Consider the following 17,496-nt stretch of genomic DNA (forward strand, 5'->3'; position numbering starts at 1 on the left):
AAACTTCCAATTCTCCTAAAACAATTCAATTTAGTAACCAAATACATTTGTTGACTTCTAAGAAATCTTTTTTTATTTTTCAGGCTTTGATAGACTTGTGTTAATAATTCCCTGGGTGGTTGTACAAGAGCTAGATCGTATGAAGGCAGGAAAACTACTAAAACACGCCCAGCACAAAGCTATACCTGCAGTTCATTTTATCAATGACAGTCTCAAAAATCAAGATAAAAAGCTATGGGGTCAATCAATACAACTCGCATCTCAAAAAGTTTGTAAGTATGGTTCTCTCAGGATGTTTTCTGATTAAGGTTTATTTGGGTGCTGACTCATGATTGGAGGGAAGTGGTGCAAAATGTAAAAGAAAAATTTATAATTAGGCACCTGGTTGGCTCAGTCGGTGGAGCAAGTGACTTTTGATCTCAGGGTCATAGGTTCGGTGGAAGGATTACTTAAAAAAAAAAAAAAAACTTTATTATTTCTTCTAAAATTTATTTATTTATTTTGAGAGAGAAGAAGAAGGGAGGGTGTGGGGAAGAGGCAGAGAGATAGGGAGAAGAGAGAATCCTAAGCAGGCTCTGCACCGCCAGTGCAGAGCCCGAAGCAGGGTTTAAACTCACAAACCATGAGATCATGACCTGAGCCGAAGTCAAATGCTTAACTAACTGAGCCACCCAGATGCCTGATAAAAACAACAGCAACAAAAAAAAATCTTAAAAAATAATTTATAATCATTGGAATATGGAGTGGCCAGGTGTAGTGATGGTTTGGGATATTTGGTTAGGTTTGGTTCAGAGGTTTTGATTTTGATTTTTCTGCTTCTTAGGCTATGTCTGTATTTCACAGTGACTGTACAATTCTGTATGTATAGTTTTCTCTATTACAATACTTTGGATCTTTTTGTGTGTGTGTGAATATCATTGTTGAGTGATGAAGCCAGTAAGTGATCTAGGTTTCGAATCTGTCACTGTATGCAGTTAGTATGATGCAGGGAGAGGCATTGTTTTCCTCTGGTTTGTCAGAATCTGTGATAAGGGGGTGTTTGTATAATAAAGGTCTCTAGATTTTCTTTTAAGTCATTTTTAAATCACTCTAGTCTTAGGACCTAAGTATATTCTTTATGTTTTATATACATAACTTTGTGGAAAAAATCTGTGTGTAAAACAACACTGTTGTCTCTGCAGAGTTTATACATATATTTAGAAAATTTATTTCATTCTTTAAAACTTTGTTTCTTCTTAATTCATAATTATGTATATATTATGTACATTCACTCTATTTTAAATATCGTGGGTAGGGGTGCCTGGGTGGCTCAGTCGGTTGAGCGTCCGACTTCGGCTCAGGTCACCATCTCGCGGTCCGTGAGTTCGAGCCCCGCGTCGGGCTCTGGGCTGATGGCTCAGAGCCTGGAGCCTGCTTCCAATTCTGTGTCTCCCTCTCTCTGCCCCTCCCCCGTTCATGCTCTGTCTCTCTCTGTCTCAAAAATAAATAAATGTTAAAAAAAAAATTAAAAAAAAATATCGTGGATATATGTTTTCTGCTATATTCACATACACCATAAGATATGAAAGAATTCATCCTATGATGAATCTAATTACGGTATTAGCCCTGTTAAGAGTTGTTAGTCCAATCTTTGGAGAGAAAAGGTCTCCCCCATTCATTCACTCATTCATTCCATTTACAAATGTTTATTAGCTCTTAGTATATATATTCCATATACAATCTTTGTGTATTTTGAGCTTCATGTGGTATGTTTAAGAGCTTTCAAAGGGAAACCACACATATCACTTATTAGAGTTAAGACCAAAATGTTTGAACATTCATATTAAACCAAACATCTTAGATGGTCTTTTTTTTGAACTTTTCATTATGAAAAATTTCAAATGCAGAGGTAGAATAACGTATGAATCCCTATGTACCTGTCACTCATTTTCAGTAATTATCAGCATTTTGCAAGAACTGCTGCAGGAATTTGAAGCAGATCTCAGATTTATCATATCGTATCATTTTTACCCATAAATACTGTGGTATGTGTTGCTAACCGACAATACTTTTATTTTTAAACAACCACACGATTAACAAACGTAACCCCTCATCCAAACCATCATGTCAGTGAAAGCCCAAACCTTAAAAAGAGATGGGAACTTTATTTACTCTTAATCTTTTATTTAAAATTTTTTGGTTTGTTGATATAAATTATATTTTGTTATATAACAGCATGGATAAGGATGATAATAATAGACAACATTTATATGGCCATTATTCTCCAGGCCCTTTTCCAGGTGCTTTAACAGCTGATATCATTCAAACCATGTAGTACTTGTAGAAGATACTCTTATTAGCCCTATTTTAGAGATGAGGAAATTGAGACCTAGAGAGGTTAAGAACTTATCCTATATAGCATATCTATTTCTTCAACAGATTTGCTTTGAAAATTATTTTAGAGTTCACTTTGAATAGATATTTTGGCCACATTTGTTATTTATAGATGCTTAGAATGATTCTTTTGACTTTTCCATTTTCATGTGCTTTTTGATAATTTAACTTATTCACTCTGTGCTGTTTTTGATGATTAAGGAGGATAAATTATAGTAGTGGTCTCAAACTTCTGTGTTGTTTAAATTTCTGGGTGTCTTCCTTGAAATCCCTATTTCCCTTTAATATTTGAATGGTATTATTCTATCTTAGTTTTATCAAATTGCTGAAATTACTTTTAGTTATAAGGTTGTAGATATAAAATTAGGTTATTTGTGTAATTATCTATGTCAGGTATTTATGTCACATAAAGAACTTAATGTGTTTCTCCATATCACTGTTTCCTTCAGACTGATCATTAAAAACATTCTTTGTATAAAGTACAGTGTACTTAATAAGTTTATTCTGTTGATAATGATTTTATGATATCCATTAGAAATATCTTTAGGCTTTTTTATCATAGTAAAATTACATTTTATATTCTAATGATGAACTAATATTCTTATAAAAAAATTCAGGATTATTGAGTAAAATTAAAGTGCTTGTTTGGAAAAAGGCAAGAACAAGTTGATCTTTTATTACACTTTACAAATGTTAAGCACGTTTGCAACCAACTCTAATAATTGCTAATTTGTATGTATTATATTCCTTTTATATAATCATTGAGTGTGATAACAATGCATTTTTTAACCCTTTTCAAAATTGTGTTTATTTTATATAGTGTTCAGTATGGTGAGAAGAGAATAGGATTTGAAATCTGATTAACCTGACCTGGAGAAAGTTAAAGTTGAGGAAACTAAGGAAATGAAGTAGGGAAAAATAACCCCCAGCTCAAAAAATGATTGTTAAGATTTGTTGAGTTCATATATTAAAGTACTTGATGGTTTATGGCCTAGAATAGGCGTAATTCTCTTGTGTCCTTGTTAAATGGAAAGCTTATACAGCTTGACCAAAACAAAAAAAAAAAATCCCTTTTTCCAAAATGGACAAAGAATAATAGATAATTCACAAAAGAAGAAGTACAACTAGTCTGCTCCTTGTTCACTGCAAATATTTTCCTGTTTGCCATTTTTAATGTTGTTAATATCTTATGTATGGACATTTTTAATTTATATCTTTCACTTTTTCTTTCCTTATTTCTTTTTATTGCTTCTAAGTTTAGAAAGCTATTCTTTTGCATTTTAATCAGTGCTTCAGTGCTTTGGGAATATGAATTAGTAACTTTTCAGGAGAGCAATTTATCAGTGTTATCGAGAAGCCTAAAGATAAAATTCTCTTTCTAGAAATGTATTGCAAACAGATAATCAGATGCTTACAATGATTTATATAATATTCATGACAACATTATTTATACAGCAAAAAAATTGAAACAACCTTACTGCCTAACAATTAGAGAAGTTACATACAATACTATAGCTATGTGAGAGAATATTACTATATTTCAAAAATGTTAATAACAAGATAGGATTTAAAAGAATAAAAAGTATCATCCCAAATTTGTTAGATTTATATAGATTATTATGTATACTTACAGATGATGAATATTGGATATATTTTAGCTGATGGAATTATGAGTTATTTTTAATTCTTCATATTTTCTGTATTTGCCAGATCTTCTATAATCCTTATTTTTATAATAAGGGCAAAATAATCTGCCACTCCCACACCTGACATTTTTCCATCACTTTTATATTTTCTTTTATGATCTTTTTGTTGATTCATTTATTTGCCAAATATCTGTACAGACACTGTTCTGGGGCTGCATCAGTGAATGACATAGACAAAGCCTGCTGTTGAGAAGCTTAAATTCTATTAAATATTAAAAATTATATTAACCATAATTTATACATAATTTTGTGGGGTTTTTGATGTTAAGAGTAGAGGTCATTGCTGTTGTGCCATTTAAGCTGCATTTTAGGTAATAAGTTTATATTACTTAAAAAGCACTTGTTATTGCCATTTATTGGGCCAACTGCTTCATATTAATTTTATTACATTTTCCTGAGTAAGCGGTTTGCCCAAGATTACATACCTAGTAAGTGGGAAAGCAGGGATTCAAACCCACATTGGTCTGTTTCCAGAGTTTTCATTTTGTTCAGTTTTGAACAGCACCTGAGCAGGTGCTCAAAAATATTTGTTGAATAAATATTTCATGAATATTCTTGCAATTTTAGGTGTGTTTTCAAGCCCCACATATTCTAGAAAAAGTGAGGGAACAGGTAATCTTGAACTTTGATACCTTTAGAGCAGTATACTGTAACCTTTAACCTCCTTTCTTCTGCTGAATTCGGTTGTTGCAAGCTAATGTTTTTTGTTTTGTTTTTGTTTTTGTTTTTTGCTGCCCATTTTGCCTTATTGTGGTATTTACTCTGGACTAAAAGAAGGAAAATAGGCTGCTGTAATATATGTCTGCTGGCTCACTGGTTCTCTGATAAAAGGACTGAATCACATCTCCCTCAGGCTTATGCTCTGCAATCATTTCAGTTCGGTCTAGATTTCACTATGAGATTGTCAACTCCTCAGGAGTTTGTATATCCAGTTACTTAGTGCAGGGGTCTGGGTACAAATTCAGCCTTATATAAAATGTATTACTTGAATGAATGAGTTTTCTAATTTGAACTTTTAGAAGAGTAAGTAATGTAGGCTAAACGTTGAGGTTAGGTAAAAAGGGTATAGTCTGGGAACAAAGTTGGAGCTCATTGTCTACTATGCATTGAATTTTAGTGTGTAAGAGACTTGCCAAGGGGTTGAATTGGTGTTTGTGTCTAGGCGCCAAAGGATGTGACCCTGAAATCTTAAGAAGCACCGTAGGGAGTTTTGAGGCAGGCAGTATAAGGACCTAGGAAGAACACTGTCTTTGGTCCTGTTTCTACACATTACATTATTTTCTCAAAACCCAGACTTTACATCATGCTTTAGGGCTTGCAGAATGCCAGTAGACACTCTGTCAGCCACTGACGCTTGGTAGAAATTACTTTTTGTGTTTTCTGCCTGGGGCCCGTATTACCTTTTCCTATACATCTCTGAATGTTAATTGCTTAGAGATTAAGGAAAAGCAGACACATGAAAATGGTTCCATTGCTGGTAGAACAGTTGTTTATTATTTTACAGACCTTTTTGTTAAGTGGAGATAATTTCAAGAATGATATAATCATCTAACTTACTTATGATCTCTACGTGACTGAACTGAGAGACTGGAATTCATGTCTTTCTTTAGGTTTCTAGTATGGCATTTAACTCACTGACCACTTTTCTTTCCTTTGCATTTATTAATAGGCATATCCTATTCCATTTTAGTAGTAAACTACATACTTTACTAAATATGCGATTATATGCTACCTGAATTCTAGATCCAGAATTTTTAAGGCATTGTTTTGCCGTGTTGTATTTTTCTCTTTTTATTTATGAAGTTTTATTTCTTTTAGATGTTTTTGATTTGTAAATATGGCCTGGGCTGCTTAGATTTTTGGTGTGCTTATTGACTGTTGCTTTTGCTAAATTTGCAGATGGGCTGAGTGATGAGAACAATGATGATCGAGTATTAAAATGCTGTCTTCAGTACCAGGAATTATTCCCTTCTTCTGTTGTTATTCTGTGCACGTGAGTTTCATGGTCATTTTACTCTTTTTTAATTTTTTAATCTTAAAAAGATGTTTATTTTTGAGAGGGAGAGAGCATGAGCAGGAGAGGGGCAGAGAGAGAGAGAGAATCCCAAGCAGGCTCCACGCTGTGAGCACAGAACCCAAGGTGGGGCTTCATCTCAGGACCCATGAGATCATGACCTGAGCTGAAGTCAGATGCTCAACCGACTGAGCCATCCAGGCGCCCCATACCAAAGAAAATTTTTAAAGTCATAATGTACCCACCATGCTAAAGATGGAGAACATACATTATTTTCTAAATCTGCTAGTAAACATACTCAATTTTATTTCACATCCTCATAACGTGTAAGCTATAGAAGAATGAGATTTGAATCTTATAAAGTCTCATTTTGGTTTTATTTATAAGACATTCAGAAACCTTTTGTAAAAGCTGGGGGCAGCCAATTTTATCTTCCAATAAAATAGTTCAGAAATAAAATTCTGACAAATTTGTGGTCATGAGGCAAAAAGGTTAATTAATTAATTAATTTGTGGGGAAGAGGCAGTTTATGTTGCAGTTATGCCCCTGGTGCCTGTTAACAGAGTGAGGGCTGGAATGCCAGATCTCCCACTTACCAGCTTTGTGACCTGGGCAAGTTGCTTAGTTAGTTACCTCACATGTAAAATACAGGGGGGATGCTAATCATAAAATGATCTCAGTAGGAATTTCCTCTTCCTCCTCCTCCTCCTCCTCCCTTTCTCCTCCTTTCTTTCCTCTATTCATAACTTATTTCTAAGGTAAAACTAACATAATGTTAAACAAATTTGTATTCACTGTGTATGAAAAAAGGCTCTGAAGGAACTGAGAAGGGCAATTTTGAACTGCAGTTTTAGTCTGAATTTTTTTTCACTGAAAAATGGAGCTTTTACTCTTTCTCAATCATGCCTAAATTCACTATGAAATGCAGTGATGAGAGAAATGAATAGACCTAAGGTTTTTCTTGTAAGGGGGCTTGGTCAGTTATCATTTTAAATATATGTAACTTTTCGGGGCGCCTGGGTGGCTCAGTCAGTTAAGTGTCTCACTTTGGTTCAGGTCATGACCTCATGCCTCATGGGTTCGAGCCTCATGTCAGGCTCCATGCTGACAGCTTGGAGCCTGAAGTCTGCTTTGGCTTCTGTGTCTCCCTCTCTCTCTGCCCCTCTCTGCTCATGCTCTCTCTCTCTCTCTCCTTCAAAAATAAATATTAAAAAAAATTTTTAAATATATGTAACTGTTCCCTCACTGTTCAATACACCTAAAGTAATAAAACATTACATGTTAACTGTAATGGAATTAAAATTTCTTTAAAATGTAAAAAAAAAATTCCCATTTTAGCTGTCTTCAAAGATGATGTTATTCTTTTCAGGATTAGAGGAAATACTAGAGATTTATGTCTAGCATATTTAAAATTATTTTTTATCTAGGGCATAATATATCATGGAGTTTGTGGAAGGTTGAAATAGATAATATGTTAATCATTTTGAAATGAGCTAAGCTAAATTTGAGGAATGATTGTTATGTAATTGTTTTTTTAGTTCAACTTAGAATGAAACTTAAATTGGTGAGACTTTAACAATTCTCCGTTATTTCTGTAGTCAGTGTTTTGGGATTAACAGAGGTAACATTTCTTAGTGAAACGAAAGTTTGTAGTCAGACTGTACTTTTAATTCTAGCACTATCATGTTCCAGGTGAGCCTGTTTTTTCATTTTTATTTTTTCCTTTAAAGGGCTGTAATCATGCCTACTGAGTAAGTCTCACCTACTTACTGTGAGGATAAATTTGTTTTACTTAAATAGATAATGGTAATGATGAAAATATTGATAATGATAGAGCTAGGAGAACCCTAGCTCTACTATACCTTATTTTAAGTACATTATTTTACATTTGCAACCCTGAGTATGGGCCAGCAATACCTAGTTCATATCTCTATCCATTTCTTTCTTCTAAATTCTAGACTAGTATATTCATTCTTATTTGCTGTCTTTACTTGGATGTCTCGTAAACATTTGGGACCTGCCATCTCTAGAAATTAACTCTTGGTCTCTCCTTCTAAACTACTATCCATCTGGATAAAAAGTGCCACCGTTGGGGCTTCTGAGTGGCTCAGTCAGCTAAGTATCTGATTCTTGATCTCAGCTCAGGTCTTGATCTTAAGGTCATGAGTTCAGGTCCTGCGTGGGGCTCCGCACTGGATGTGAAGCCTACTTTAAAGAACAAACAAAACCAGGGCATCTGAGTGCCTCAGTTGGTTAAGCATCCAACTCTTGATTTTGGCTCGGGTCATGATCTCATGGTTTTTGGCTCGAGTCCTGCATCAGGCTCTGCTCTGCTGATAGCGCAGAGCCTTCTTGGGATTTTCTGTCTCCCTCTCTCTCAAAATAAATAAATAAGCATTTAAAAAATTTTTAAAGTGCCATCTTCCACCCATTTGCTAAAGCCAGAAACCTAGGAGTCATTTTTGATACTTGCCTCTCGGTCATAATTTATATCCAGTCAAGTAAGGGGTCCTGTGTGATCTTTTCTTTATCTTCCTTGCCAACCTGTGTCAACCAGGTTATTTTTCCACTGCCTTTTTGACTCTAAGACTGATTGTGCTGTGCACCTCCATACTTGCTCTCTTTCATTTATTCTTCAAAAGTAATGTATTTAAAATTTTTTAATTTTAAAAACAGTTGCATTATGGAGAATTTCAAAATACTTAAAGTGAAGAAGAGTTAATAAACTCTTAAGTATGCAGCTACAATTTTCAAAATTGTTCCATTCTTTTATTATCTATATCTCCATTCACTCCCTGTCCCCCCATGAGTGGTTTTATACAGATTTTTTGTGTTTTGAGGGAAAATGTGCCATTTTGGAATGCATAAATCTTAACTATACAATCTTCACAACGGATACACTGGTGTAGCCCACACATTTCTATCTATCGCCTCTTGATAGATAGAAAACTTCTGTCACCCCAGAAAATACTTTTATGCCCTGCCCCTTTGTGCTCTTTTTCTAGTTTCTTTTTCTTTTTATTCTTTTATGTTTTTATTTTATTTTTGAGAGAGAAACAGAGCACGAGCAGGGGAGGGGCAGAGAGAGAGGAAGACACAGAATTTGAAGCAGGCTCCAGGCTCTGAGCTGTCGGCACAAAACCTGACACACGGCTGGAACTCAAGGACTATGAGATCATGACCTGAGCCGAAGTTAGATGCTTAACCAACTGAACCACTTGGGCACCCCTCTTTTTCTAGTTTCTTAAGGTGGAAGCTGAGATCATTTATTTGAGACTCCTATAAATTTCCCTGTAAGCACTGCTTTAGCTGTATCCCACAAATGTTGATGTTCTATTTTTTTCATTCAATTCAATTGAACTTACCTTTGACAATTAGATGATTGCTGTTTAATTCCAAATATTTGCACATTTTTTAATCTTCTTGTTATTAATTTGTACTTTAATTCCACTTTGGCTTGAGAACATTAATTTATATGGTTTCTGTTCTTTTAAATTTGTTAGTTTTATTGCCAAGAATATGGTCTACCTTGGTGAATGTTTTATGTGCACTTAAAAAGAATTTGTATCCTCTTGTGGGTGGAGTATTCTATAAATTTCAGTTAGGTCAAGTTGGTTGGTAGTATTGTTCAGGTTTTCTATAACCTTACTGATTGATTATTCTGTGATTATTGAGAGAGGAGTGTTGAAATCTCCAACTATAATTATGGGTTTGTTTAATTCTCCTTTCTGTTTTATTTGTTTTGCTTCATGTATTATGAAGCTTTGTAGTAAGATGCATACACATTTAGGATTGTTTAGGATTGTCTTCTTGGAGAATTGACCCTTTCTCGTTGTGTAATGTCTCTCTGTTCCTGAAGTCTCCTTTGTTTAGTATTAATACTAGCATTCCAGTTTTGTTTTCGTTAGTATTTATATTGTATATCTTTTCCTATCCATTTACTTTTAATCTGTGTTTTTATATTAAAGTAAGTATTTTGTGGGTAGTATATGGTCAGTACTTTATTCTTTGTCCATTCTGAGAATTTCTTTGAATTGATAAGTTTATACCATTCATTTTTAATTAGATCAAAATCTACCTTTTTGCTAATTATTTTCTATTTGTTTCATCTGTTCTTTTTTCTTTTTCTTTCTTTTCTTGAGTTGTGTATTTTTTATGGTGCCATTTTATCTCCATTATTGATTTATTTATACCGTTTCGAAAAAACGTTTTAATGGTTGCCCTAGCATCTAAAGTTTATATCTTACTTGATCAAAATCTACCTTCAGAAAATATTATATTGCTTCACGTTCCGTGTAAAGATCTTATAATAGGATGTTTCCAGTTTCTCCCATTTTTTGTACTATCATTGTAATATTTACTTTTACAGAAATGATAAACACATAATATTTTTGTTACTATGTTTGCTTCCATCATTTACCACTTAAAGCAGAGAAAAAGTGCGTATTTTAATCTTGCATTCCATTTTTTGCCTCTTCATTATTTATATAGATTCAGGTTTCTGTCTGGTGTCATATTCCTTTTGCCTAAATGAATTTCTTTGACATATGCATGCCTACTGGCACCGAACTTTTTGTTTTGTTTATCTCATAATTTCTTTATTTCTTCATTTATTTTTGTTTATTTTTTTATGTTTATTTTTAAGACAGAGAGTTGGGAAGGAGCAGAAAGAGAGGGAGACAGAGAACCCCAAGCAGGCTCCGCACTGTTAGCTCAGAGCCCAACACAGGGCTTGAACCTACAAACCATGAAATCATGACCCCAACTGAAATCAAGAGTTGGATGGTCAACCAACTGAGCCACCCAGGCACCCCTCTTAATTTATTTTTGAAAGATATTTTTGCTGGATATACAATTCTGGGTTGACTTTTTTTTTTTTCCTTCCAGTATTTTAAAGAGGTGACTCCATTTTCTTCTAGTTTGTATGGTTTCTGATGAGAAGTCTGATGTAAATGTTATCTTTGTTCCTCTATATGTAATGTGTTTTTTTTTTGCTCTCTGCTTTCAAGGACTTTTCTTTGTCCTTTGCTTTTTTAGCAGTTTATTTTAGCAGTTTTTAGCAGATATGTCTCTGTTTGTATATGTGTGGTGGGTTGGGGGGCTGAGTAGAGAAGGATTTATCCTGCTTGATATTTTCTGAGCTGCTTTGATCTCTGGTTTCATATCTGTCTTCAGTTTTAGATAATTCTCAGCCATTATTTCTTCAAATATTTTTTCTGCCCATTCCCTCTTTCCTCCTCATATTATAGAATTATACTGTGGTAGCCAGTGACCCCTGTGATCCCTGCTTCTTAGTATGAACGCCCTTGTATAGTCCCCTCCTGCATTGTACCAGGGTTGGCTGTCTGTGTGACAGACAGCATGCATCAGAAGTGATAGCATGTTCCTTCTGTGATTAGATTATAAAAGACTGGGACTTCCTCCTCGGGCACCCTCTTCCTTTCTCCACTCTCAAATCACTTGCTTTGTGGAAGCAAGCTGTCATGCCATAAACAGCCCTGTGGAAGAGGCCCACATGGTGAGAAACTGAAGCCTCCAGCCAAGAGCCAGTGATGGACTAAGGCCTGCCAATAGCCACGCGAATGAGTGCCAATTAAACCTTGAGATGGCTGCAACCTTAGGCAATAGCATATTACAACCTTGTAAGAGACTCTGAACCAGAACCGACCAGTCAAGCTGTTCCCAGATTTCTGATTCTTAGGAACTGTGTGAGAAAATAAATGTTTATTTTAAGCTGCTGAGTTTTGGGATAACTTGTATACAGCAATAAATAACTAATATAGGCACATATGTTAGACTGCTTGATATTGTTCCACAGCTTCTGGATTTTTTTTTTTTTTTTAAACTTGTACTGTCTTTGTATTTCAGTTTGGGTCATTTCTTTTGACCTGTCTTCAAGTTTGTAATGTTTTCCTTGCCTGTGTCAAGTATACTGAGGAACCTGTTGAAAGCATTCTTTATTTCTGTGACTGTGTGTGTGTGTGTGTGTGTGTGTGTGTGTGTGTGTGTTATTGCTAGCATTTAGTTGCTTTCATTTAATTTTCATGATTTTCATCTGTCCTGAAATTGCCTGATTTTGCATGCTATTTACCTTTTCCATTAGAGCATTTAACAAATAAATCAAAATTATTTAAAATTCCCTATCAGATAGCTTCAACATCGGTGCCATATGTAAGTCTGGTTCTATTGATTGCTTTGTCTCTTGGCTGCATGTTATTTTTTTCTGGGCAGAATTTATATACAGATTTTAAGGTTCACTTGCTCTGTGGTTTCCTCCCTTCTTCAGCTCCTCACTTAACTCTCTATCTGCTCTGGCCAGCCCTGAACATGGTCTCTGACATTTCAAGTTACTGTGGCTGAGGCTTCTGTTGTAAGCCATTGATGAATTAGAGAATGACCTCGGGCAAAAAGGTAGAACCTTGTAGAACCTCTATGATGAAGATAGACTTCTCTCCAGCTTCTGCCCTCATTTTTCTGATCCCTAGTGCCTTCAGATAGCTTTTTTTTTCTTTTTTTGTCCAAATCTTCTGATTTTCAGCTGTGGAAAGATTAATCTGACCAAGCTACTGTGCCATTAACAAAAGCTGGAAGCCTGTTGGATTCCAGAATAGCAATTTAATAAACACAGATCTGATTATGTCACTTACCCACTGAAACCCTTAAATGTCTTTCTATTTATTAATGCCCTTGCCTTAGCCACATAAACTGTTCTCATGCACTATGCTCTAATCATACTTTATTTTTTCAGCAAATAGCAAATCTCACCATTTGTCTTATGCTCACTCTGAGTAAATTTGTAATTGCCTGCCATGTGGAAATTATTTCTTTTACCATGGCTCTTTGTTTATTTCTTTTTGGATGATGATATTCCTGTGTTCAAATCTGGCTGCCGCTTACCAGGTACAATTTTGGGCAAATTACTTAACCTCTTTGCACTTCAGATCCTCATCTGTGGAAGGGGGATACAAATAGTACCACTGCTACATAAGAGGTTTATTGTGAGAATTAAATGGGTTGCGAACATATATGTATATGTATATCTATCTATAGACATATAGCTATCTATAGAGATATATAGTACTTACAACAGTGCCTGGTACCAGGGAAACATTCAATGTGTAGTAATTATTCTCAAAAGCTATTCTACTGTATGTTAATTCCTTTATCTTCTCTGTTTAAAAAAAAAATGTTATCCTTTGTTAATATACATGTTGAGAATCTCCAACCTTTGATTAAATCCCATGTGTTTTGAGTTACCATATGATTTATCTTATAAAAAAAATTCTTTCCTCCTAACCCCAACCTTAGGGATGATAGAAATTTAAGAAACAAAGGCCTAATAAGTGGTGTGAAGTCACTCAGTAAAGAAGAATTGAGTGCAGATTTATTAAACTTATCTCCGAACACAGATGTATGTCATCAACCTTGTTTATCTAAACAACAATCGAAAGCAGGTAGTATTCTTACTGCAACTAATTTGAACTATATCTTCTTTTATGTACTGACATTGATAACAATTGGAATTAATAGTAAATTTCCATCTTGTACATTTAAAATAACATTGTTTGAAATACTTTCCAGCTTGTATATGGTAGAAATAAATGAAAATCATAATGGTAATCCAGAAGAAAACAGTTAACATTATTGTCTTCTATGTACACTTTTACAAATTAATTTGAATTTTTGTCCATACACTTAATGCATTTTTACATGTTTATAATCACCGTATATATACTATTTTGTGCCTTGTGGAGTGTATCTTTTAAATTAATAGTAACTATAGAAAATATTCATTTGAGGTAGGAGAAATTTTTGGTGTCTTTTTAATGTTAGCTTCCTCTTCATAACCTTCTATCAATGCAATAAAAACTTAGTAATAAGAGAAACTTGAAAGATTCTAATAATACTTTAATTTTTAATTTTAAACTAATACTTAAGAAATTAATGGCAGTACCATTGTTTTATCTTTTTTTTTTACCAGAATAATCTGTTCTGTAGCTTGATATTTGATGGAATGTTGTATTAAATCTGACATAATTTAAAAATACATTCTACCTTTTCCCCTGTGGGGAAAATAATTATTGAAATCTTTAATATCATATGGACTTTTTATATGTAATTGTATAAAAATTGACATATATACATGCTACTTATTTGACCCCTTTGGTACTAAAATTTCTTTTGTCATAATATTCAAAATGACATTTAGAAGAAGTAACAGGATATTTTGGTTTCTGCTTTCTCAGGGGTAATATGCTTTCAGTTTGCCCTTCGTATTACTACCACTTTAAGTCCTTAGTATTTGTAGAGATAAGCCACTTAATGTTTTGAGTTTTGCCATAAAGAAATTGCAGCTGCCTTCAGGCATCAAATTAATAATGTTAATGAAATGATGCCAATTAAAATAATAAAAACTTACTTTAAAAGGGGAGGGCATAAAGGTAGTTAAACCAGAGATTCTCGTCCTTTCAAAACAATTTACTGATGTGAGCTGCAATGGGAAGAATATACTATTTTTGGACGAAAGCACACTTTGATCCATAATTCTTCATTTTCTATTATAAATAGATGCAAAGCATTCTTTTAATTTTTCCTTTTTTGAAAATACAATTGAATTGTGGTTAAAATATCACACATTTCTTAAATTCCTATTTTAGTAAATATATTTAGTTGCCTTTTGTCAAAAAGATAAAGCATTTGCTAATGTGATATGTTTATATCTAAAATAATTATAGATACATGTTTCTAAATACTGTTTGAAAAGTTGAGTATTGATTTGGTTTCTGTGTAATTTAGGTACTAAATTTATGTACATAAAATGCTTATTATTTATGGCCAAATGCTAATTTTAAAACAATAAAATATTTACTGTGAGTGTCTTAAATAAAGCCTGTGTGTGACTCTTTGTTTTAAAGAAGTGACACCATTAGAAGAGAGCTATAAGGGAGAATCTGTACATTCCAGACTACCCATTCTACTTGAAAGCATCATATCTGATCTTGAAAAGTCTCTTGGAACAGCTTTATCTTCAATACTAGAAACAGAAATGAAAATTGCTTTTGGAAACCTCTGGATGGAGGTGATTATTTCAACTCTCTTAGTTGACAAATTTCTTTTTCGTTGCTAAAGATTTATGACCTTATCTTAAGAAATAGGACATGTATATGTGTAAGCTTCATTGTGATAATTTATATCCCATTATATTTTTTCATATAGTTTCTAAATAACTTCTTGAAAACTAAATGGTGGACATTTCCTATAGATTAAGAACTATATTTTGTCATTTAATTTTTTTTCAATGAGCAGGTATTTATTATGTATCTACTGGTGTCAAACACATTGCCCCCATGGAGCTTAAATTGAATTCAGAAACACTTCTCTCATATTTAGTTTATTTGAGTTAAAATGTTTAGTATAGGGAATCCCCATTGCAATGTGTATTCAGAAAAAGAGGTGTGTATTTTGGCTTATGTCATATAAATAATCAAAGTATATCAAAGTATAAATATCATATCAACAAGATATTTTGTATTTTCTAGATTCACATCTTTTCTGCAGATAGTAAAACACCACATTTGGCAATAGTGGCCCTTTTAGTTTAGTTAATGTTTGTTTGCTGTTCATATGTATAACTAGGAGGAACAGTCCCCCTCAGTTGTAGATTCTAATAACTTGTCAATATGATGTTTTTGCTGCTTGATTATATGATCAAGTCTTGAGCCAAGATGATGAGGAATGATCAAAAGATTCTAGGAGGGTTGACTTAAATTGGATATTTTGTAATAGAGTCTAGGAAAGTCATTGCATATGAATAATTCAAAAAAGGATGTGCTGACATCTTATAGTGCTAAATGATGAATCTCCTTTATAAACATGCCTTTGCAAGAGTGTAGCAAGTGTTAGTGCTAGCTGACGTCTTTTTTCTGTATAGATTTTCCCACAGCTATGTGAAATAATTAGATTGATTTCCTCCTAGAATTGACTATGTTGGAAAGTAAATTGAGTATCTTTCCTGATTAAAACTATGCTTCTTCTGATTAAAACAGTGCTTTCGTTTTGCACAGTTTCTGAAACTATAAGGATTAATACTAATCTGAATTTTACAAAAACAATTTGCAGTGGAATTAGAATTTTAAGATCACAATTGGCTTCTAATAGAATATCTCTTAGTTTAAAAAGAATTCAACTAACTATATTTTTCCCAGAAATATATATAGATATTTTTAAGTAATTCCTAAGTACTTTTTAATAATAGGAATAATAAATAAATTAGTAGGTAGTAATTTTTTCTAAATACTTTTTTAGATGCTGTACTTGAAACCACCATGGACTCTAATTCATTTATTACAGTGCTTTAGAAAACATTGGTTGGCTGTATTTGGATTAGTTATGGAGAAGAACGTGCTTTTAACCATTGAGAGCCTATATGAAAATCTCTGTAAAGGTATGAATTTTTTATTTTGTCTTTAGCAATGTTGTGTTAAAGTCAGACTAGCAGATATTTTCCATGGAATGTGAAGATGAGTTAATAAGAAATTGGTCAATTATTTTTTAACCATTTACACTTCTAATTACTAAAGGGAGTTTGTGGAAGCTGAATGAATGAAGTTCATAGAGCTCATGACCATTAATGGTATCACCACCATTGATATTCCTGGATATAGTGAATATTTAGTTTTTTATAATGTTTGAAAACTTTTAAAACCGTATTTTATTCAGGTATGAAAATAGAATTTAGACTTTTTTTTCATTTCTCACTGTGTTTAACACACAAACTTTGACCCCATTTCATGTACTAATTTTAGAAATAGTATATCAAAGTATGTATCTAAAATATATGGTTTAGGAAATAGAAAGTGTTTGTCTTTGGTATATAGTGAGTTCTAGAACCAGAAGACACTAGAGTCAACAACTTAGTTGGTGATTTTTAAGCCATGTTGCACAGAACCTTCTTGAAATGCCTCTGGAGCTGCCACAGATTGGAGATGGAAAGGCTAACTGGGAGCCTGGAAAGTTGGCGGGCCTTTAGCCCTCAACCCCAGCTTTAGCCATGCAGTTTTCTTTTATCAGTTTATATATGGAGAATCCATGTAGGTTTTGAAGAAAATGTTTCTCTGCTAAGAAAAAAAAGATGGGAAAAGCACTGATCAAATGTTACAAGAGCCCATGTTTTGTAATCAGGTAAACTATCCCTAAGAGGTAAGTGATTTGTCCAAAGTCAAACTACTGGATTTTTCTTGCTGTACCTTTAAAAAACAAAATATGTGTAACAATTATTGGGATGTTCAGTTTGTTCTGGACTTTTTTTTAACTCCTCTAACATGATCTGTTCTGTTTATTATTTCCCTGTATTGGTTATATCCTGTCTGCTTTTGAAAAATAACTGTGAATATAGAGGACTAT

General features: G+C 33.6%; 1 protein-coding gene across 7 annotated transcripts in view; it reads left to right on the top strand.

Annotated features, from left to right (window-relative positions):
• Positions 1-17,496, top strand: part of SWT1 (SWT1 RNA endoribonuclease homolog) — a 103,637-nt gene that overhangs the window by 26,630 nt on the left and 59,511 nt on the right. For all 7 annotated transcript variants that reach the window (XR_008293215.1, XR_003425531.2, XR_003425529.2 and 4 more), the window contains 5 exons: positions 84-272; positions 5,979-6,072; positions 13,402-13,547; positions 15,009-15,172; positions 16,399-16,537. Coding sequence is in view for 4 of the 7 variants with exons in the window: in XM_027074350.2 (XP_026930151.1) it covers positions 84-272; positions 5,979-6,072; positions 13,402-13,547; positions 15,009-15,172; positions 16,399-16,537 (732 nt within the window). In the remaining 3 variants the exon portion in view is untranslated. The remainder of the gene's footprint in view (positions 1-83; positions 273-5,978; positions 6,073-13,401; positions 13,548-15,008; positions 15,173-16,398; positions 16,538-17,496) is intronic.

The sequence above is a fragment of the Acinonyx jubatus genome, chromosome E4 (genome assembly GCF_027475565.1).
Source record: "Acinonyx jubatus isolate Ajub_Pintada_27869175 chromosome E4, VMU_Ajub_asm_v1.0, whole genome shotgun sequence".
NCBI classification, from domain to species: Eukaryota; Metazoa; Chordata; class Mammalia; order Carnivora; family Felidae; genus Acinonyx; species Acinonyx jubatus.